Genomic DNA, 24,528 nt, shown 5'->3' on the forward strand with positions numbered 1-24,528 from the left:
ACCCTTGCTGAGGCTAGTAGAAACCCTAATTTGAAAGCTTTTGCTAATAGTCCTATCTTTTGTTTGAATTCCTAATTTGACACCAGAACTTTTTGCTTGGAACCCTAACTTTAAATTTTAAACCCTAATTTCAAACCTCTGATTTGAAACCCTGAGTGGTTAGCATGTCTGCCTCCCAGTTCTGAGGACTCGCGTTCAAGTCCAGGATCCGGCCTTCCTGGGTGAAGTTTGCATGTTCTCCCTGTGCCTGCGTGGGTCTTCTCCGGGTACTCCGGTCTCCTCCCACATTCCAAAGACATGCATGGCAGTTTAATTGGGATCTCCGAATTGTCCCTGGGTGTGCTTATGAGTGTGGATGGTTGTTCGTCTCTGTGTACCCTGGATTGGCTGGCAACCAGTCCAGGGTGTACCCTACCTACTGCCCAAAGCCAGCTGAGGTAGGCTCCAGCACTCCCCGCGACCCTTGTGAGGAAAAAGCAGTCAAGAAAATGGATGGATCATTTGAAATCCCAATTTCAAACCCCAATTCTGCCTTAAAGGTGCATTGTGCCGTTTAAAAAGGTAATGCAAAAGCTTTTTCTACATCATACATGCTTCACCAATGCCCAGATGAGTACGAAGAGCCCTGACTGTTTTACTCTGACTGCATCTATCAGCTTTTATCTTCCCTTTATAGTAGAGTCGGTGGGCACTCCACAGTTTCTTTGGGGAGGGGCGGGGCGAAGTTTTTCTTACCTCATTTGAAGTCATGTCTTCGTTTATCAACTGTGGCTGTCGCTTTAAGATCGTGCACGTACTTACACGCGAACCAGGAACGAGCCTGGCACAGATGCTGCAGTTACGCTTTGGGCCAGAGGTTGCAGTCGCGAGTAAAAAAAGTGACAAAAGTGCACAAAGATCCTTTAAAACCATAACCTGGAACCGTAAGACTGAAACCCTAATTTCAAACCATAGTTTTTTAACGGCCTAAATTAAAACCCTCTTGAAATCCTAATTTTAAAGCCTAATTTGAACTGAATATTTTTTTGCCTATTTGAATCCCTAATTTCAAACAAACTCTGACTTGAAACCCTAATTTCGAAAAACCCAATCTTGAAACCTCAACCTTGCATTATAACTTTTATTTGACACATGAACTTTAAACCCTAACTTGAAATCCTACCCGTCTTCAAACACTAATTTTAAACCCCAACCCTAAAGCCCTAATTTCAAACCCTAATTTGGCATCCTAACTACAGCTTGAAACCCTAATCTAACTATCCCTTACTTGAAACAATTCCAAATCCTAGTTGAAACCCTAAACCAGGCTTAAATACTTAATTTCAAACTCTGACTTTTGATTTGGATCCCTAAGACAGACATGAAACTGAAATTTCAAACCATAATTTAAAACTCGAGCCTTTCCTTGAAACCAAAGAGGATGCTTGAAACCCCGATCTCTTGTTTTGAAACCGTCACCCATACTTGAAACCATAATTCCAAAGCCTGATTTGGCTTGAAAACCCTACCTTGAAACCCCAACCTTGCTTGTCTTCCTATATTTGACCAAGTATTTGAGGCTATAATGTAAGAGAATGCTGATAATAGTCATCATGGATAATAAGTGTGATGTCATGTCCTCTTGAGGCTCACTCGACTCGACTCGACTCCGCTGCTGCGTTTGTTTTGTTTTGGCCGTCATGGCAACGGCAGCGTCTTTGTGGCGAACTAGAGGCGTGTGACAGTGATGAATGTGCCGGCCGAAGAAGCCGAGCCTCTTGGCCTCGACCGCTTCAATCGCAATTGATGATTTATTATGCACGAGAAGGGAAAAAAAATCAGCCATCACTCCTCAAGGTGGACGGCAGAAATTAAGAAATGAGACTCAGCCGCGCTTCAATTTAGCGTCAATCCAAGCCGACGCCGGCATCTTGTTTGAGGGCGGCCCTTGTTGCACACACGTGCCCAAACAAGAGATGGAGGACGGCGTGAACCACAACTGTGTGATGGAGATAACAAAGACAGCACTTCCTCCTTTTGGATAGCGGCCAGCCTATCACAGAGACTCTTATTAGCTTCACGCACACACACAACTTGTCTTTGGCGTCACGGCAAGGTCAATCGAGATTGCCCACCATCCATTTTAGTCTTCTGCGCTAGTGGCTGCGCTAATGCAAGATGTCTTTGATGAGCAGCAAAGACACATGCGTTGTCTTTAATGAGCAATCGGGTCTGTCGTTTTGATCATTTGTGATTTAGGAGCGAAAGTTTCACATCTTTTTGGTGAACAACAAAGACACAGACTTATTGTCTTTGATGAGTGACAAAGTTAATTGTCTGATGTGATGACTGATAAAGTGTCTAAGATGACTCAAGTTACACATTTTTTCTTTGGTGAGAGCTAAAATTAAAATAAAATGTATTGCGTCTTTGATTTTAGAGCTGAACATGAACATTGAATGTTCAACAAGTTGAACATGTCAATGATGAGCAACTGTAGTTGCGTATTTCTTAATCACCTGTTGTCTTTGAGAAGCAGTGGTCTTTGGCTAGCGTAAATTTTACACACCTTTTCCTTGCTTCGTGAGAAAGTTAAATTTTCTGTGAGCATTAAAAGTCCAAGTTGTCTTTGATGAGCAACAAAATGTCAATGACAAGTGATAAATTAACTCTTTGATGTCCAAGTTACACATCTTGTCTTTGATAAGCAGCGGGTTTTTCATAAGCAGTGGGTTTTGACAAGCAATAGTTTACATTTTTTCTTTGACGATTGACAACGTTAAATTGGTGTCTTTGTTGAACATTGAAAGCACAAGTTGTCTTTGAGAAGCAATATTTTTTTACATTGTCTTCCACTACCCAAGTTGCACAAGCTGAAGTGCCGCAGTAAGACGTTTTGTCTTTGATGACTAATGAATGTACTTGTTTTCTATGAGCAGAAAAGATCTTTGAGGAGCAATAATTCCACACCTTGTCTTTGATGGGTGAAAAAAAATGTTTTGAGAATACAATGCTGCACAATGATTGTCTTTGGTCAATTGCGAAGTTCGATAGGTGGTCTTCGAGAACACAGTGCTCCAGAACTATTTTTAATGTGCAAGAAAGTTTCAGTTTCATAAGGTCTTTGAGCAACAAAAGTTATGTGACGTCTGAGTGACAGTTACACATCATTGATGAACAATAAATTGGAGATCTTGTCTTGAAAAAGTTGCACACCTTGGATGAATGATAATTTACACATATTTTCTTTGAAAAGGGACAAAGTTACCTTGTCTTTAGATTTTGACAACAAATTTACACATGCTCTCTTTAATGAGCTACAAAGTTACACGTCTTTGATTAGCGACAGTATCACAAGTTGTGTTTTTGAGGAAGAAAGTTGCACTTGCAGTCTTTAATGGGCACAACTTGTGCCATGTTGAGGCATCCTCAGGATACAAAAGAAGGCAGAAAATGTTTGGCACTCTGCATCCTTCCGTCAGACGGTGTCACAATACCCACGGTGCATTGCTAATGTAGTCTCATGCTAATCATGTTAGCGGCTTGACTTGATTCCTATGGATTTTTTCATCATGTGTAAACATCAATAGGGGGTCCAAATAGGGTCTTCTTCCCAAGAGCTGAAAGCTGCTTCTGTTTTTCGAGGGCACGTGTTGACGCACACACACATACACACAAGCACATATACATGCATTCCCCCGTGGGTCAGGTAACATTAGCTCGTTATTTGCCTTGCACCTGTGACCTGACCTGCATGGAATTCATACACCACCTCAGGCTTGAAAATACTGAACATGGACGAGGACGCTAACTGCTAACATGCTAAATCAAAGACACATCCATTAAGCCAAAGCTCTCATCTGTTCACCCCTGTGGTTTTCCAGCATAACGGGAGCATGTCACATTATCCTGTTAGCCGCTGATGCTAATGCCTATGTGTCTTTGATGAGCAATAGGTTCCATCTCCTTGATGAGCGACAAATTCAGCACAGGTCGACTTTTCCATTGATTGTTGATGACAGACAAAGTTAGACGTTTTGTCTTTCATTTACCAGCAGCTACACGTTTGTCTTTGATTGCCAACAAAGTTATATGTCTTGTCGTGGATTTTAAAAACAAAGTTACATGGTGTTATTGAGGAGTAACAAAATATAATGTTGTCATTAATGAGCAAAGTTACACATCTTGTCTTTGATGAGTGACAGAGTAACTTGTCTTTGATGTTAGTGAAGGTTACCATGGTTGGTCTTTGATGACAGACTTGTAGGTATTAGGAGCAACAAAGTTACATGAGTTTGATGAGCTACCAAATTTTTTCATAACAGGTTCCACATCCTGTTTGACTTTAAACAAAAAGGTCTGTAGCTTCTCTTTGATTAGCTAGAAAGTTACACCTTTCGTCTTTGACTTTAACAACAAAGTTACTCAACATCTTTGAGGAGCAACACTTACAAATCATGCATACGATTTTAACAAAGTTAGTTGTCCTGATGAGTTGAACGTCTGGTCTTTCGTTGTAACGGTTAAGTTACACATTGTGTCTTTGATGAGCGACACGGAGCTCTGTGGAAGTCAAATTCCATCAAGAAAAGCAAAATAAGATCTCTGTGCAGTGCACCGACTTGGCCCTCGTCCAACATGGCGGCCTGCCTCGCCTCCACTTGACCACACGGTCGGGGGTGAGTGTGCGAATGCGTGTGTATGTGTGTGTAAAACACAGATGGAGGATTTGAGCTGTGATGTGCAGAAAAAAAAGAAGGCCATTAAAAGCTTCCACTCAGCACGAGACGTTCAATGTCCTGCCAAGTGCATACGATATTACGGTGCTCACTCTGCTTCTTTTTTTAATGCAGCTTGGATGACTTTTTTATGTTTGTTTCAGGAAGATTCAATCAATTTGCTTTTTATGCGCTCCCGTTGCTGACAGGGTCAAATCGGCACTAGAGAGCTTTCAGCTCAACAAGTGAAACCAAGTGTTGCTCTCTTTGAAAAGATTACTCGGTAGGTTTTTGAGTGGCAAACTTGCACGTTGTCTTCAGTGACCGCATAAATGGATGGAATCTTACACATCCTCTCTTTGATGTACATCTTTGACCAGCATTGAATTTCTATTGTCTTTGATGAGCAAAACAGCTACTCATCTTGCCTTCAATAAGCAACTGTCTTTGATTAATGACATGACACTCAATTGTCTTTGATGAGCAACAGAGATGGATACATGTAATGTATTTTTAGAATTACAATATTTATTAGCAACAAATGTACACAACTTGTCATTGATGACCACCAACATGCATGGTCTCTTTGATAAACAGCAAATATTGTCATTGATGATCAATAAAAGTATTTGTAAGTCTCTGATGAGCAAATGCACAATCTATGAGTGACACATTATGTCTTAGTTTGACAACAAAGCTTGTCTTTGATATGTCTTTGAATACCCTATTAAGATGTCAAAAAAACAAAATGCTAAAAAATAAATAAAATGATCCACTGTGGTGATGTGTTTTTGGTTACAGTCTCTTCAAAATTACTGCTTTCCCCGCATGTTTGTGATGTTGCGGTGCTGTAAGAAGTCCAATGTCCATCTGTCTACGCTAGACGGCGAACTGACGCAGCTCATCAATAATCATCAGCCTCAAATCCTGTCTCATCAAAGACCCCATCGATCCTTTTAGCTGATGAGCCCGTGAACGTGAGCCAAATTCTGAGCAAACGCAGCCTGCGTGCACGTCGCCCACTAGATAAGATATACGATATATATATGCAATATAATTGCACTTATACAGTACTTATGTTTGGATTATGACAGCTGTATTTATGACGCACATTTCAGTCTGTTTGTGTCCTGTATGTTTCATAGCGTCACTAAAAGCAACATAAACGTTTGCGTGTGTCGTCGTGTCTTTGATGAGCTGCAAATGCACACCTTGGGCTCTTTTTTTTTTTTTTTTTTTGTTAGACCAGACGAGCGCAGGCTGGCGTAACTGAGAGAGGGAGGTCTGCGCCGCTGTGGGGTGGTCACAGCTGACTTCAATCAAAGCGGCTATTGTCTTTCCCTTTAAATGCGGCATGTTAGTCGCTCAATAGAGTATCGACATGGAATATCTGTGCCCTGGAGTGGCCACTTGAGCGTGGCGTTTTGTTTCTCTTAACAGTTCACGTTAGAAGCTGTAGAATAATTTGTTTTTGTGAGTGACTGACAACGTAAAAAGATCGACAGAAAAGACAAAAATAGGGCCCTTTTGGGGACAAACTTATAAATGGTAAATGGACTGCTACACATGATCACCAAGTTTTCACATATCGCCTTTGATTTTAGCATGAAAGTGATACATCGTGTCTTTGATGATCGTAAAAGTGGTTTATCTGAATGTTGTGACTGTGGCCGTTCTGCTGGTGGTGGAGATAACGCCAGACTGACTGACGGACAACGGATGTTCTCACAGAGGTTTCAGGATTACCAGACTGGAGTTCCGCTGCGGCAGCTCATTGTTTCCTTTCCTTCGGATTTAGTCTCAGTCGAGCGCCTTTGATGTCGCTGCCGTTGAAGTACAACATCACTGTTTGCTTGTTTGTTGGCCCACTAAATGCACAAAAGATGCTAAAAAGGTACAAGAGACTTTTACACTATCCCCATAGGACATCATTTGTTCTTTTTTTAACATTCTTAACTGTTGCCTGGGAATATTTTCTTTTTCATCACTGTCCCAAGAATTCCTAACTGTTGTGTAACAAGTAAAACATTATTTTTGACCCCTCAAAAATATTATCAATGTTGTAAAATGTGTGCGCTTTTCTTAAACTATGCCTATTAAAAAACAAACAAAAACAAAAAAACATTCCCCCCCAAAATAATTACAGAAAATGTCACAACATTGGTAGTTTTGCCCCAATAAACAGTATGAACAATTTTCTCTTCTTGAAAAATATTTTCCCTCGAAAAACTTAATTCTAGAAAATAGAGATGTTTATGTAAAGTTTGGCCATTTTCATGAAATAACTACATTTTTCTTTAAAAACACACACACACACACACACAAAACATTTTTTCTTCACTTTTTTTTTCTAGAAATATACCATGAAATATGCACTTTTGTGTTTACTTTTTCAACCAAAAAATGTTCTTGGGAAAAAAAGTCTCAAAAGTATATGCCCATTCATGTTTGTCCTAAAAAAAAAAGCTTATGATATTATGAATAGAACATTTTTCATAAGAGGCTGCTTCTTAAAATAAAAAAAGGGGGGAAAATACACCAATTAATTACTCTCAATTAATAGTATTAATGTAAAAAGAAATCAAGTTTTTCACAACCTTCAATTTAGGGAAGTAGCCCCCCCCCCACACCCCCCACCCCCAACCCCCTTCCAAAAAATTGTTATCTAAACTTTGCAATTCATTATTAAAATTAAAAAAGGGTGGTCGGGTGCTCAGTATATCCAATTTGGAGATTTTTGTCAAAATAAAATCTTCTGCTGCTTATTTTGTGCGGAGTGTCTGTTTCGTGGCAGTCCCATCAGATAAGAGCGTTGTGCTTGAGTGAAGTCATCTTGCGAGGAAATCCTACGTTCACGAAAATAACACCTCGTGACGTGTGTTTCTATTATACGGTCTCTCATTTGTCAGCACTGCTGCCATAACACATGAATGTGATGAGATAAGGGAAAATGGGAGACGGGGTTCAAAGTTGATCCAGCGGATAAACAGACGTCAAATATTGTGATGGAGAGCGGAGGAGGAGGAGGTACGAGGAGGAGGTGTTGGTGCGAATGTATCAGGCAAAGCAAAACAATAAGGAGACAATGGCGTATGCCTATATAGTTGGAGCTTTTCAAAGCGGAATTATTTTTGTAATTTCAAAAACAATAGAAAAAGTCTTATTATGAGTTAAATTCTTTTTAAATGTTTTCAAATATTTCTTATTCAAATTTTTAACTCTTAAAAAATGCTTTTAAAATTAGTACTAAAACTAGCAATGAGTATTTGACTAGATTGAATTAAATTGGGACAATTGCTGATCTGTTAAGTGCTATTTTTTGTCAATTATTTGATTTTTGATTGATAGATGTTGCTCGCATTTTTAACTCTTTCATGCGCTAGGCAAGAACACTACTGATTTTGAATGAGTGTGTTTGTGTATGCATATGCAATCAGAAATGTAGGGGTATCCCACTAAGAGCTTTATGGGAATTCTTCCTCCTGACTTGATGCAGTGAATAAGTGTGATAATGAAGATAATGGTAGCAGTGGGGGAGGGGTCAATTTGGTATTGGGACAGCGTTGGTGTGCGTGTGTGTGTGTGTGTGTGTGTGTGTGTGTGGGGGGGGGGGGGGGGTGTGTTATGTTGTTTGGGGTGGGGGGGTGGGGGGGTGGGGGGTTCAAGTAAGGGTGTCGGAACTTTTCCCACCACTTCGGTTGCATTCCCAACTCAATAAATAATCCAAGTGAAACACTTGGTGGACATCATCGATGTACGATGTTCATCCATATCGCTTTCATCTGGATATGTTCGACATGTATATTTTTTATATTTGAATATATTTTATTTATATACAGTATGTTGTTGAAATATTGAGAGAATTTCTTTTGTGATAAGAATTTCATCGACCACCCCCCCCCCCTTATCTTTTTTTTTTTTTTTTTTTATTTAGTTTTTTTTTAGGCTACTGGAGGTATGTAGGTGTCCACTGATTTACAATTACACTGAATCCACTGAATTACAATTACAAAAAAAGCTAACCAAATATAACTTTTTGGAAAAAAAAGAGCAAAACATAATTTTTATGTTAATGATAAACTGTTTAAAAAAAAATCTCAAATAATTTTTTCCTTTGAAAAAATGTTAGCTCCAAAATACACAACTATTCTATGATAAGATTTAAATGGTTTTTTTTCTTCTCAAAAGCAGTAAAAAAAAAAAAAAGGAAAAACTTAAGGAATCAGCTTGTGACCAAACCCAGAAAACAGGTGAGCCGGGATTGGTCACAACCTGAGCCTGCCTGGCACTGTGATGCCATTTTCAGGCGACAGCAAAATGGCCACCCCCTGACATGGATCTAAACACATGGATTTTGCTGCTTGATTCAAATTCCAAAAATGCAATATTCATCAGAATGCTGAGTTTAGACTAGTAGGAATGATTTGTAAAGAAAATGTTTGTTTTGACTTCCCGTTTAATGTTGCTCACAATGATGCTACTTGGAGCGCTAGGTACTTATTCTAGTCAAAAGTTTGAAAAGCCCAAGCAAGATGCATTATATAAACGTAGGTATGTCAATTGGGGGTGTTTTACATAAAGCAGCCACCCCCTCATTCCCGTCTATTTTTACTCGATGGCGAGTCTGAGCTTCTTGTTCAGGTTGTCGCGGTAACCGACTACCGCTATTTGTTCCAATTAGTCGGATCGCTTTCAATAAAGTGCTAAGCTAAGCTAGCAAGCGCACACGTCCCCGACTGTAATTTCTCTACTGTTGATTAACTATACGGCCTCCAACGTGCTTGAACTCTGATGAACTTTTATGGTATATACACACACACTCACACATTCCTGACCTCCCCCCACCCAACCAAGCTCCATTGCAAAGTTGCGGGTTTGTTTATGGGAGCTCCAGTGTGGGACTTTGCCGTGTTCATGAGCGGGTCCTGAATGAAAGACTCAGCCCTCCTCCTTCTCACTATCGCCTCTCCCAGGATCGCTGTGAAAAGGCGGAGAACCGCCCACCCGTCCCCCCTCGGACCCCCGCCTGCCCCCCCTCCCCTACCTGCGCCCCAGTGATGCTAAGTCGGTGAGTAGCTGCTTTCGTTTCCTCACTTTCTGCCTTCTTTTTGTGCTTTCTCTGCGCTGACAAATTCCAACAATTCCACGTTTCCCCCCTCGCTTTGGCCTGGAATTTCTCACCGGAGCCTGAAAAATAAAAACCCGCTCGTGTTTGGTGTGCAAAGTGCCTGATGGGTATGTGTTAGGTTAAAGGCAAATGAATTGGAGTAATTGTTCAGCCTTGTTTATACTTTTCTCACAAAATACAGAACAATTTCTCTAAGTTCGGACTTGTTTTCTAGAAAATATATTTTTTGACATTTTATCAAAGCTTCCGCTCAAAAAAATAATGAATTTATTACAAAATTACATTACTTGTTTTCTAAACAATACCGGTATATATTTATTAAACTTTTTTTTTTTTTAGTTCAATTTGAAAAAAAAAATCTGATTTTGTTTTTCATAGACATACTTATTTATATTTATACAGTATTTTCATAAGACTAAAAAAATAGTTTTCTCAAAATGAAAAAATCCATAATGACTAAGACTGCTTTCCTTAAAAAAATAAAATAAAATCTTAAAAAAAAAAAAAAAATCTCAAAATTTTGAAAAATTGTGTAATTACAACATAAAAAAAAGGTGACACATTTTCCTAGGAAAAATACTAATTCTCTCAAAATCCTACAACTTTTTTTTTAGCCCCAGAAAATGTCACTTTATTTTTTGTTCTATTGCAAATTTTCTAAAATGAAAAATTCAGACAATTTTTCTAAAAAAAAAATAAAAAAATAATAATTTCTCAACAGTGTTTAATCCCACAAAATATTCTATTTATTTCTTAAATTGATATGCCTTATCTATCTCGTAATATTATTCCCCCCACTTTTTTTTTTTTTTTTTTTTTTAACATTTACTGTATTTTTATAAATGTATTTGAATTATGGTGGCATCCTCGAGCAGGATGAGGACCCTCTGGAGGCTCTCCAGCGGACATGTTGTTGTTGTTACCTCCGCCAAGGCCCCCCAAGCCTTGTTTGCTGATATTTAGTTGAGGATGCTAAGAATGTGCCGGAAGAAAACAAGTTCTTTTCACAGGCAATCTGGGGTACGGGTAGGCGGGGGGTGGTTTTGGGGGGGGGGGGGGCTTGCTCTTCATTCTCCCTGGCAAACGAGCACGCCGCCATTGTGGCACGGCCACGCTGCATTAGTGCGCCTTTACAAGGTGGGAGCATTCAGCGCACAAAGACGGGCACATCCTTGGACAGCCTCACACTTGGGGCCTTCACTTCTCAGCGGGGGTAGGGGGCTTCGCTCGCCAAGAGGGTCCCCCCCCTGTGTGAGCAACACATGCGGGATGATGATGATGATGATGATGATGTCATCGTTTGGCTCTGTCCAGACCGCCTTCCTGGACTTCGTCATGTCCATTAGACTTCAGTTAGACTTCAGCTGGACTTTGCCAACTTTTTTGACTTCATAAGGACTTCTTATGGACTTCATTTTAGACTTCATGGGGACTTCATGTTGTCTTCATTGAGACTTAATTTTAGGTTCCTATAGACTGCAAGTGGACTTCTTAATCAACTTCATATAGACTTCACTTAATAAAGCTTTCATGTAGCCTTCATTCAGACTTCCTGTTGACTTCATTTAGATTTCATGTTGACTTTATCATTCGTTTAGACTTCAGGTAGACTTGACAGAGCTAGTGTATCCATAATTTACACTTCATGGACTTCTTATGGACTTCATTTAGAGTTCATAAATGTAAACGTCATTTGTACTTCATGAGGACTTCTTGTAGACTTCATTTTGAGTTCATAAATGCAGACTTCATTTGTACTTCATGAGGACTTCTTGTAGACTTCATTTTGAGTTCATAAATGTAGACTTCATTTGTACTTCGTGAGGACTTCTTGTAGGCTTCATTTTGACTTCAAAAAGATTTCATGTGGTCTGGATATGGACTTAATTTCGAGTTCACAGGTACCGCACGCGGACTTCTTACAGACTTCGTCTTGACTTCATTTACACTTTGTAGAAGCTTTTATTCAGGCTTCATTTAGACATCATTTTGAGTTCATAAATGTAGACTTCATTTGAACTTCCTGAGAACTTCTTGTAGACTTCATTTTGAGTACACAAATGTAGACTTCATTTGTACTTGGTGAGGACTTCTTGTAGACTTCATTTAGACTTCAAAGATTTCATGTGGGTTGGACATGGACTTAATTTTGAGTGGACTTATAAGTCCACACGTGGACTTATTACAGACTTTGTCTTGACTTCATTTACACTTCGTCCAAGCTTTTATGAGACATCATTTTGAGTTCATTACATTTTTCATGTAGATTCTTTTTTTTAAGTTTATTGTAGATTTCATTTTAACTTCCTTTACACTTCATGGGGACTTCATAAAGCTCATTTTGAGTTCATGTAGGCTGCGTGTGGACTTGTAGACTTCATATTGACTTAATTTTGAGTTCACAAAATGACGTGAACTTTTTAAAATAACTTTATGTAGACTTCATGAAGACTTCATTTTGTAGACTTCATTTTTAAACTTCATGTGGACTTGCAGACTTCTATTTAGGCTTTATGCGGACTTCATTTACACTTCATGTAATCTTGAAAGATTTCATAGACTACTTTTAGCCTCCGTGTTGACTTGAATGACTTTATGGAGACTTTCTGTATTTCATTTAGACTTTCATGAGGACTTCTCGTAGACTTCGCCTACTTTGTGTAGACTTTATTTAAACAACATTGTTTGACTTGATGTCCACTTGTTCACCAGCAGGCTGCATTTCTCCACGTTTTATTTCCTCATACCTGCTGTGTTTGTGTGTGCTCACTGCTCAGTGTCTTCTTTTCTTTCTCATCTCATCAAGTTCCCACTTTTTATACGCCCGTGATTGATGTCCTCCTGCTCATTTGTTTTCCCCACTGGAATTTTTTAATGACTTTTTATTTTTTTTGGCTTTTATGAACTCCATCGCTCAGCTCAAGTGGGGCTGGCGGCCTTTGTGTGAGGGGAGACGTAAGGGGGGCCCGCTGGCTATAAATCGCTCGCTGATCTTTGGAAACTGCGTCCGAGCTGCCTGGATTCCGGGAGGCTAACTGGCTAATGATTAGCCGCCTCCTCCAGAGCTTCTCGGAACCCCGTCGCCACCGTTCCTTTATATGCCGACATGGGTGACATTTTAGTCAGGTTGACGCTAGGCGAAGCTAGCGTGTTAGCATTAGCGCAATGCGTTAGCATTAGCCCGACTCACGAGAAAAGATTTGAACCTGAGGACCATTTTATTGTTGCTGGTGATTGGCTGTGTAATTATTTGTCCGCGTGGCTTAGCGGTTAGCAATTAGCGCCTGTTTTCTATTTATAAAGCCAGACCAAATGGTCACACTGAGACCAGAAGGGTAAGTTCAGTTTGTCTAGAATTTAATTTGAAGCGTCCATGTTTCAGCTGGGTACATTTTGAAGTGTGCTAACATGCTAGAAAATATCATATTGTGTTGGCTTTTACTCTCTGAAATGAATTCTTGTGAGTTATGTTGAAGTCTGTTGTTGTCTTATACGCAATGATTATTTTCAATAGACATTTTTAATGAACTCAGATCTACTGAAAAAAAATGTGTGATATGTCTATAATGTGTGAATATTATTTCAAAAAACTTTTTTTTTCTAGATTAAAAAAAAAGTTGATATTAGTAAAAGAAAGATGAAAAATGAGAATAACATGAAATAAAACAACACAAATCAAATATATTAATATTGGAAAAAAATATACTCCAATATTAGGAAAACAGCACCAAGATATAAGAGGAAATGCCTTCAATATTAGAAAAAAAATAGAATAAATGCAGTAATAGTAAGTAGTGATTTTTTATCTTTTCCCGTCATTTGTATTTTTTTGTACACTTTCACTCATTACACATATGACATTCAACCCCCAACCAAAAAAATATGGGGAAAAAAAATTGTCAGATTTTTCACTTGCTGTAAAGCTAAACAAATATTAAACGACAAAGTATTGTAAAACAGTCAAATGTTCTGCCTGTGATACATAGAATTTTATTCCTCCAAATTTGGAATCGTATCGCCCTCAAAAAAATTAAAAAATTAAAATCTTTGTTGCTCCCAATAAAAAGCTTTTGAAAAAAATAATACAAACGGTAAACTATAACTAAGACGCATCAATGAGCAAGATTGAATGCATAGAAAGTGGACTTTGTAAGTTTGAACAAAAGTCATCCAACATGACAATAAGTTATTTTAGAGTTGTTTTATTGTTGCTGTGAGGGTCACATGACGGCTGTTTTAATTGTCCTTTTTATCCCCCTTTTTTGATTTCCCCCTCGACGCCGTCAGAGGCGTTCCTACGCAGGAAGTCAATGAGGCGTCTGTCAAAATAAATCAGCAGTCGCATCAAAAGAGGAAACAAGGACTCGCGTGAAAGTAAAGGACACCGGCGCTTTTTCCCCCCTGTGTGTTTTTGTTCTTCTCTTTCGCACATAATCAATCAGTTCCCTTTCATGCCTCTTCCCCATTTTTCTTTTCTTTTTTTTTTTTCATTTCAGGGGAACAAAAGGTTTGATTTGGACCTCCTCCTCCTCCCTGGGTCCGCTGCAATATCCATTTTCATTACAAAGATGTTTGCCAGACACAAAAAAAAAAAAAAATCAAAGGCGATTCGATGGCTGAAGGACAATCACGTAGAGGCCGTCTCGATGGATTCGAGATGCATCGCGACACCTTTTAGGAATTTAACGCAATCATTTCGAAGAGTTCGTCTCAGAAAGTGATATCATATTCATGCAACATCGGACAATAGTGTTAACATTAGCTTTAGCACTAAAAAATCCTTGACTGTTAACATAGGGTTATAATCGCTTTCTTTTTATGTTTAAATGACAAGAATATTACACAAAAATGCACAATTCTTAGGCAAAAAAAACTGAAAAAGATTGGTAAAACTGTAAAATGTAGCACCGAAACAAAAATGCACAAACATTTGGACAATTATATTTCATGAAAATACTTTTATGACACAAGTTCAAAAATATTTGGCATCAAATTTAGACCGCAAATAATTTTGCTGAAGATACTCAAATATTATAAAGACATGTAAATATTGGACTAAAATTAAATACACAAATACTCAATAAAAAAAAGTTCAAAATATTAAACAATAATTTACAACAATATAACAGTTGCATAATTTTTTTTTTAAAGTTACAGCAAAATTTGAAGAAATAAATTAGTAGTAAATTGCAAAAATATTGAACAAAAGAACAAAAAACATTATTTTTTATATTATTTAAAACAAAATACTCAATTTAAAAAGCTAGAATATTAAAATACTCAAGTATTGCACAAATAATAAACACAAATATTAAAATAGAAATGTTGGACAAAAATTACACAAATATGTGTGTGAGCCTTGGTAGTTCTCAGTCCTGCTCAGGTCCACCGCCTTATTGTATGGCGTTCCACAGGGCTTAAATTTGGGGCCGCTGCTCTTCTTATTTTTGCTGCCTCTTGGTTGTATCCTGAGAAAGTGAGTTTTCTTTTCACTGTTATGCTGATGACAGTGAAATTTATGAGCCTTTAAGGAAGAAAGGTGGTTTCTCAGCAAAACTGCTTTTTATTATCTCTTGAAGTCATAAAAGAAAAAATGGATGACCTTGGCAGTTTTTAAATCCTAAAGGAAAGAAAACTGAAGTGACAGTGTTTGGTTCTACCTTGTTGACTTTGACAGATTTTAAATTGGATCGGCACAAGATTGCGGTACATAGAACCCGGAATCCATCCCTTTATTACATTCCAACTAGACTACTGTAATGAACTTTATATTGGAGTCAGCCAGTCCTCCTTTAAACATCTCCAGTTGACTCATGTATTCAAAGTGCTTTATAAATAAAGTTGAGTTTAGTTGAGTTGTCCAGTTCATGTCTTCTTTCGTCTTAATCCAAAAAGATGTTTTAGCTAAAAGGAGGCTGTTGAAATTCTTCTCCGATTGACACCTCATGTCGACATTAGCATTCAGCAGCCAACCGGATTACTGTCCCGCTCCGGAATGACCTCCTTTATTTTATCCAATGGCATTTCTATGCAGTATTAATCAAAGGGAGCTTTCAGGGTGGAGGTTTTTTTTTCAACTTTCAATCTTATTTCTTCTCTGCCGCATTGTGCGACTGCTAATGAGATCTTAGGAGGAATCTTCCATTTCCTGCCGGGCTTCATGGCATTTACCACGAAGAACAGATTGTTATGACACTTGTCATTTTGTCTTGTTTTTGTTGTTATTTTCAGCGGGTAAAGTCACCGGCGTGACGGGTAACCGGTGATTGTGTTGCGAGACCACAAAGCAATTAAACATGGCTCAGAGCCGTTTTGGGTTTTTATTCAGTGACATCACACTGGATTTAATTACATATGAATCATAATGATAATCATTATGATAGCAGATTAGCGGCGTCAAGCTTCACAGTCTTGCTTTTGTTTGTGACACCGTGTTCTCCTCATTAGGAGTTTATCAAATGGAACATTTTATGATATTGACTGCATTTTGTCATTTGATGCTAGGTTATACCTGGACTAGCTACTTAGACAAGTATATTTTTTTTCTCCCTACATGTTTGAGCCACAAAAATATATCCACTTAAAACGTGGCAGAATTATATCATATCGGTGCTAATTACCAGCTAGCTCTCAAGCTAATAGGCTTACTGGGCTCCTCTTGGCCGATGGATGGGCAGAAGGCTAGGCTGGCTCGCTCGCTAGCTAGCTAACTGCACACTGTAGTGGTAAAAATGGGCCAAGTTAGGGCTGGCCATTAAATGATTGGGATAGATTCCAGGTCCATCACGACGCTTTGTCCGTATTTACTCGATCAAACATGGTTGAAAGGAAACATGCGTGACAACAGCTAATCCAAGTTGCTGTTTCACTTCCGTTTGTAAGTTGTGGATGTAAACAGAAATCCTGCTACCTAGCTTCTTCTGTTATCAGTACAGATGCTTTAAAACTGTCAGTTAAAAACAGTTTAACGCTTCATATTCCAGTGCTTTGTAGTTCTTAATCTTTGTAGTATATCTTTTCAGCAAGTATCTTCAAACGTGGGATCAGGAGAGAACACAGTATTTTTTAAAGGCGTTTTTAGGTGTGAAACATTTGAGAACTACTAATGTACACTACCTTGGATGATAGATTAGTAGCCTATAGACCGCAAATTGGTCAGTTTTGGATAAATTGTGGACTAGGTAGTCATGTCCAGTTGGATTTATATGTGGAGTCTGGTAGTTCTGGTCCAATAAGAAGGTCCAGTAGATGAGTTATATGGTACTTAAGTTCAAAGAAAGACTGTGTGGACTCTACTCATTCCGGTCCAGTTCAGATGAACTGTAGATGTGGACTGTGTGAAGTTCAGCTGTGATTCAAGATGACCCTGTGTTTTTGAACTGTTGAGAAACCAGTACTAGTTCTGGTCCAATTAGTAGGTTCTGTCAAAGTTGGTTTGTGAGGCGAGTAGTGACAGACGTCTCTGCGGACGTCTTTTTGGCCCACTCTTATTTTACACCAGCACAACAAAATGAATCCGTCTGCTAAAGTGACTCACCGGTGTTAGCGCAAAGGAACCATGATGTGTGTGTGTATTTGTCTCTGTGTGTATGTCAGTGCGTCTTTATGTTTGTGTGTACTGTGTATGCGTGTGTAGTTGTCCAACAAGCTTTTATTAAACTTGTGCAGCCAATCCCGTGGCAGCGGTCGAATGATGAATGCCTGCCGCTAAAATCCAATAAGATGGATTTGTGCTTCCTTTTCCCGGTCCTGTTCACCCCCTCGCCATTGCCAACCTAGTCCCCCCACCCCCGGCTCCCTAATCAGCTGTTTGTGCGCGAGGGAGATCGATGGCATGTCGCCAACCCGACACGCCGTCCGCGGCCCAAGCGGTCACCGGCGACACGTCGCTCGCATTAGCTGTCGCCGCCGGTGTGAGCTGGCTGCGAGCGCAAGCTGCGGCAGCAGCGGCGATCAAATGCCAGCACGCTTAATTGCATTGGTCGCCTTTTGTTATCCTTGGTGAATTGCTTAACAGGAGGTTTCGTGTCCAACATGTAATATGATAATTTTTAGGGTTGAAGTATAACGTTTTTATTGTGTAAACATTAAACTTTTTGTGATCAATTATTGCAATTTTTGTGCTCAAATAATGCATATTTCTGGCTTATTACATGATTTGTGTAGCAAGTTGAGGCTAAATTCTGTGCTGAAACAAAATTTTGTGGTCAACCTTTTTGTGCACAAACATTATTACTATCACTATTTGTGATGAATGTAAATGTTTACACAATAGAACCACATTTGATCAACTATTGCATTTTTTATGCACAAATATTGCCTTTGTGGACAAAAACTGATTTTTTTTGTGGTACAATACAGCCTTTTGTCACAAATTATTACGTTTCTGGACAAATATTCCACATATGTGATCAAATATAGCATTCTAATGTCATTTGTATTTGTGGCTGCAAATGCAAAGTCTTTCCATGCAAAAATGCAGGCTTTTGTAATCAATTATTGTATTCCTGTGCCTAAATATAGGATTTTTGTATGTGTAAGACGAACCCTTTTGTGATCATTTGTTGCATTTCTGTGTGCAAATATTGACATTTTGTGGTCAAATATTGCAATTATAACATTTCATTATCAATTATTGCATTTCCTTTGTGCAAGTATTGCGCTTTTGTTGCCAAATATAACATTTTGTTCTGACGAAATATCTTTGTGATCAACTGTTGCCTTTCCCGGAACAGTTAATGCACTTTGTTGGCAAATATACAATTTCTATGCGTAAATACAACTTTTTGTGATCAACTTTTGCATTTCCATGCACAAATATTCAATTTTGTCACAAAATTAATTACTTTTGTAGGGCTGAACGATTTTGAAACATAATTAAATAATCCCCCACCCCCAATATTGCGATTGCGATTTTAAAATGTGATTATTTTTCCTTTTAAAGGGATACTTGACTTATTGAATAATTTTTATCAGTGAAAAGTTAATATTTTGTCCAGAATGTATTTGATAACTTCATTATTTTTCATGTACAATTAATACCTTGAAAAAGATTTTTTTCTACTTGCTGTCGACTGATGATGACATCACCTGTGCTGAGGAAGTAGCTAACGACCAATCATGGCTCAGTTTGCTGACCAGTCCCAGAAAACAGATGAACCTGGTCGTTACCTTCTTCCTCAGCACAGGCGATGTCATCCTCAATAGACAACAAGTAGAAAAAATACTTTTTAAAAGGTACTAATTGTACATGAAAAATAATGAAGTTATCACATTAATTCTAGACAAAATATTAACTTTTTACTGCTGAAAATCACTCACTGAGTTTAACAACCATCCAATAAATGAATCTGTTACAATAAACATCAGATTTATTATTAAACATTAATGTTTTGGTCTTATACATTAAAGTACAGAAAAATGGACCATGAATTACTATCAAATATGTTTATCTAAATCCATTAGTTGTTCACTTACTGAGCACTTTGACATTTAAATATTTGCTATGACAAATTACCAAAATTCCACCAAACGTGTGGCATAAACAAAGTCAGAAAGTTATAAATCGGAGTACAACGATAATGCAAACCAGTCTGTGGATTTATCACTTCAACTTTTCATGTTTCATGAAACAATACGTAAACATGTGGAATGCACAATTAAGGATCAAATCTAAATATACAATTTCCATGTCAAATTGCAGTTTATCGGAGCTAATCAATAAACGCCAGGCTCAACTGTTCTTGCACGGTGTCCTTAATCTACTGCCTCTGTGTTGTTTTGGGGAGTTGTTTTTTTTGCCGTGCTAAGCTTTCCCGCCGTCGTGTTTTATCTGAGTCAAGTCAATTTGCCGGCTGTCTTGTAAGTCTGCCCCATAAAATAAAACGTCGCACTCATCCTTCAGCAGTGATCTGCATGCCAACCACTTTGCGACCTAATAGAAAATGTATAATGCGCCCTTGTCGGCGCCGAGGCTCATGAATAACAGCGCTCTCACCGACGCACGCTTCCGGCCCACTCGTAAACATGCTGATGGAATCCAATCAGGTCGGTCCCTGTATTTACATAACTTACCGGCTATTCTTTTTTAACGATCGTTCGTCAAATACACTTGTCACACTTAAGTTATGGGATACTTGATGCAGAGTTGCTCATGCGATATCATCTTTTTCAACCTTTTGTGACTAAACAATAATAAAAAAAAAAAAAGCGTTTATGTTTGATATTAGCCTGTTTGAATACAAAAGGATCAACAACACAAACAATGAGATGAAACTAGACTAAGTGCAATTTCTGGAGAAATTACGTGGGAATGCTGAAAGCTAAATGAAGCTAATGAAGTAAATTGAAAGATAAATTATGTAAAAATTACCAAGTTTTAATTGTAGTTGAATGATAAATGAATAAAAAGAAAAGTTGAACTGCAATCTGTCTAAAGTGGGATTTAATCATTTCAGTGAAATTATAATCCATTTCCTAATCTGATAGTCAGTTGGTATCAAACCATTGAATGTACTAAAATGTGGTCCAAGTGGGGTTTGAACCCCGTGATGAAAGCCAACATGCAATTAATCATTTCAGTGAAATGCATTTCCTGATATGATAGTTGGTATACCTTTATATCACTAAGCGTAATTGCCATGGATATATTTGCAATGTACAGTCGGAGGTGGGATTCAAACCCGCGACCTCCTGGTTGCTGGACAACACACTTAACCAAGTGCTTCACTGAGCAGTATCAGACGTGGTAATGATGATCAGTTGTATGCATGTTAGTGGGCGTAGAAAGTGGGAAAAAGTTCAATGTCAGTCCTATTGAAAATGAATAGAGGAAAAGCTGACATTTAACCTTAATTAATTGTACGAGTACTGTAAGTAATGTGGAATCAGATGATATATATACCCCGGAAGGTGTGTATTTTTGAAGCAAATTGAAATTTGAAAGGTGTAAATCGGAAGTATTACGTGGGAGTTGTTTCTCGGGAAAAAAAAGTGAGGAGAATAAAAATCTGAATAACATATGTGGGATGCTTTCAGGGGCGGCACGGTAGTCGAGTGGTTAGCACGTCCGCTTCCCAGTTCTGAGGTCTCCGGTTCGAGTCCAGGCTCGGACCTTCCTGGGTGGAGTTTGCATGTTCTCCCCGTGCCCGCGTGGGTCTTCTCCGGGTACTCCGGTCTCCTCCCACATTCCAAAGACATGCATGGCAGGTTAATTGGGCGCTCCGAATTGTCCCTAGGTGTGCGTGTGAGTGTGGATGGTTGTTCGTCTCTGTGTGCCCTGCGATTGGTTGGCAACCAGTCCAGGGTGTCCCCCGCCTACTGCCCAGAGCCAGCTGAGATAGGCGCCAGCAGCCCCCGAGACCCTTGTGAGGAATAAGCGGTCAAGAAAATGGATGGATGGATGGATGCTTTCAGCATTCCCACAATTAAACTCGGCTAAATGATGCATCTGCGGCAGCAACGAGACGTTTGTGACCCGCTGAAGGAGTCGGCACGTCTGAACGGCGCGTGGCGTCAACACGTCGCCGCGATAACGGCTGATAGCGGCCGATAACGACTGATAGCCACGACTCTTCCCTCCCCTCCCCGACGTGGAGCATGCCAGGAATCCAGCGTGCTAATCAACACATAAAAAAAACAAGCGCACACGTGTGGGCGGGGAGGGTGGGGGGTCGTCACACTCATTTGTACCTGCCAGTGAGGTGGTGGTGGGGAAGGGGGGTTGGGTGATGACCTCAATCGGGTCGAGCTTACAGCGCCAGAACACGCCATTCAGACGCAATGTTCTTTTATAAACAACGGGGTCAAGTGTACTATGTGTGTGTGGGGGGGGCATGTGTGTGTATTATGCTGGTTGTGTGTGTGTCCTATATGTGTGTGTGTGTTACGAGACATGTTGCCTATTGTGCCAAACAATCCTGTTTGCGTTGCTCCGTTGAAACCTGCGGGCACCCTCATCAGCACAACATGTGTTAACTCAACTGCAGACGGGGCGGGCGTCTTCCCAGTTGCTTTTCTTCGGTTTTGTTCCACACCTGCTCCCTTTGGAAATGCCCCAACGCACGCACACAAACGCACGCACACATACACACACACACACACAAAAAAAAAAGCAATGATGATAAGACGTTGAATCGGTAAGATGAACAATTCTGAGCTCTTTAAAAAATAAAAAAAAAAATAAAAAAAAAAAAAGAGGAGGAAATGCCCCAATGACAGCATATGCTACATAATATTTTTTGCCTTTCGTTTTATAAGCGCTCAGAAATGTTCATTCGGCAGTCTTACCGACTCAACATATCATTGCTCTTTTTTTTTTTATGTGTGTGTGCGTGTGAATTTGTACTCATTACTTCACCTTGAAACCTAATTAAAAAAATCCCATTACCCTTCACCTTAACCGGATACTTCAGCGTCTCGCCAAAGTCGTAAAGTTCAGAAGGTGTCACGATATGTGGAGCGAGTGGTTGTGGGGAGATGGACCCAAAGGCTGAGAATCCAGGCAGGGAGAAAGGCAGGAAGAAGAATAACTTTATTGACTGAATAAAGGACTGGATGGAACGTGAGAAGACTTGACGTGATGACTGGACTGAATGTGGACAGGCTAGGCAAGACGTGGACAGACTTGGCAGGACTGACTTAGCAGAACGTGGACAGACATGGCATGAAGTGGAGACAGTTGAGTAGACGTGGAGACACTTGAGTAGACGTGGACGAAAGAATACTTGTGAGAACACTTAGCGTGGATGAGAGAACACTTGGTTTGTGGGCGAGACACTTTACCAGACGTAGAGAAACTTGACCAGACGTTGAGAAACTTGACCAGACGTTGAGAAACTTGACCAGACGTAGACACTAGCAACACAGCTTAGCACACCTCGACTTGACAAGACAATGCTCCCATGACGCGTCAACAAACACCACTCACTAAATACAACACTAACGAGACAAGTTACAAGACACAACTGGGAAACAAAGCAGGCAGAGGGCACTAATTAGCAACACATACGAGGAGGGGCGACACACACAGGTGGACGAGGTTAACTATGACGAGACTAGGGGAGACAAAACCAGACAAAAGACAACAAACACCCAAAACTAAACCAAAACCCAACCCCCCAAAACTAAAACATGACAGAAGGTCAGGAGACCAGAGGACTGATCAAAGGAAAGAAAGATTAATCAAAGTGAAATCCAGCACAAACCAAAACACCACCTGCCAGCCACATGGTTACAAAACCAGAATCTTACACCAACCCCAGAAACCTCTAAATTCCAACAGATTAGGGAGATCTCAACAGACCAGAGGAAAAACTAAAGAGAGGACGGAGGGAAGGATAGATGAAGCAGAGTGAGATCCACAGCACTGGGAGGGAGAAGCAAATTCTGTTTGAATTTCATTAGATGCTGGTGTGATGGCTCTGCATATCTTACATACCATAACATTATGTAACATATGTATACAAAAGGAACGCTATAATAATGAATTGGACATGTTTATCGGAGTGGGATGCCTTTTAGATGTTGTCTTTATTTGATACAAGACTCCACACTTGAATTAATCAGTTTGGGTGCTGCAGTTTTGGTCAGCAACAGGGTCACAATGGTCTCGCCGGAGTGCGTCTATGAATTGACATAATAATGCTTAGCTTAATGCTAATACACGATGCAAAATGCCATAGACGGGCTAACAAACCCAGCATGGATATCGTGGTAGTCAGAAGCATGTATTTAGGCAAACTGCATTCACGTTATCTTATGAAAGTCCCCAAGTTTAAAGGAACACTTGACTTATTGAACAATTTTCAGCAGTGAAAAGCTAATATTTTGTCTATAATTAATGTGGTAACTTCATTATTTTTTATGTACAATTAATACCTTTAAAAAGTAATTGTTCTAGTTGCTGTCGACTGATGACGACATCTCCTGTGCTGAGGGAGTAGCTAACGACCAATCGTGGCTCAGGAAACTGACCAAACCCAGAAAACAGGTGAGCCGTGATTGGTGGTTACCTACTTCCTCAGCACAGGTGATGTCATCATCAGTCAACAACAAGTAGAAAAATTACTTTTTAAAGGTATTAATTGTACATGAAAAATAATCAAGTTATCAAATTTATTCTGGGCCAAATATTAACTTTTCACTGCTGAAAATGGCTCAATGAGTCAAGAATTCCTTTAGTGCTAGCACATGATGCAAAATGCCATAGATGTGCTAATGAAACTTGCATGAATTCGTAGCCTTTGTTTGCTATATATGATTAGAAATGGTCGCCACACACATAGATAGAGCATACAACAAAACTCACGGGCATATATTCTTTATCCTCTGAGAAAAATCGACTATTATTACAAGCATAGTTGTAACGGTCTATATTATCCTGCCCCCAATGACTAAGGTGGATGCAGTTCATTGAATTAATGCATGAAATATCTAATTCCTTGTACTTAAAAAATACAATGCTTTACAATACTGTAGAGTACTTATAGCATTTTTCTCCTACAAATTATTATTTGTTTTTGGTTGGTGTTTTCTGGGGCGCGTCATTTGATTGTAGTGTAAGTAAGTAGCGAGGCCTCCGTCTCCATAAACGCGGTCCGTTAGCCACGACTCAATCAATTCAGCCCATTGATTCGGTGACGATATCTCCCCCCGGTTTACGGCACTCATTTTGCCGCTTAACTTTTTGGGCCAAAGAGCGCC

The 24,528-nt window shown here is 39.4% G+C and overlaps 1 protein-coding gene across 5 annotated transcripts in view; it reads left to right on the forward strand.

Annotated features, from left to right (window-relative positions):
- sema5ba (sema domain, seven thrombospondin repeats (type 1 and type 1-like), transmembrane domain (TM) and short cytoplasmic domain, (semaphorin) 5Ba) overlaps nucleotides 1-24,528 on the forward strand; it is a 100,454-nt gene that overhangs the window by 6,132 nt on the left and 69,794 nt on the right. For 3 of the 5 annotated variants that reach the window (XM_077536478.1, XM_077536480.1, XM_077536482.1), the window contains exon 2: nucleotides 9,671-9,765. The exons of 1 other annotated variant lie outside the window; for it this stretch is intronic. Coding sequence is in view for 1 of the 4 variants with exons in the window: in XM_077536483.1 (XP_077392609.1) it covers nucleotides 12,932-13,055 (124 nt within the window). In the remaining 3 variants the exon portion in view is untranslated. Of the gene's footprint in view, nucleotides 1-9,670; nucleotides 9,766-12,931; nucleotides 13,056-24,528 lie in introns of those variants that run through there. One more of the 5 variants, XM_077536483.1, reaches the window with a different exon arrangement.

Source organism: Festucalex cinctus, chromosome 11, assembly GCF_051991245.1.
Source record: "Festucalex cinctus isolate MCC-2025b chromosome 11, RoL_Fcin_1.0, whole genome shotgun sequence".
Taxonomy (NCBI): domain Eukaryota; kingdom Metazoa; phylum Chordata; class Actinopteri; order Syngnathiformes; family Syngnathidae; genus Festucalex; species Festucalex cinctus.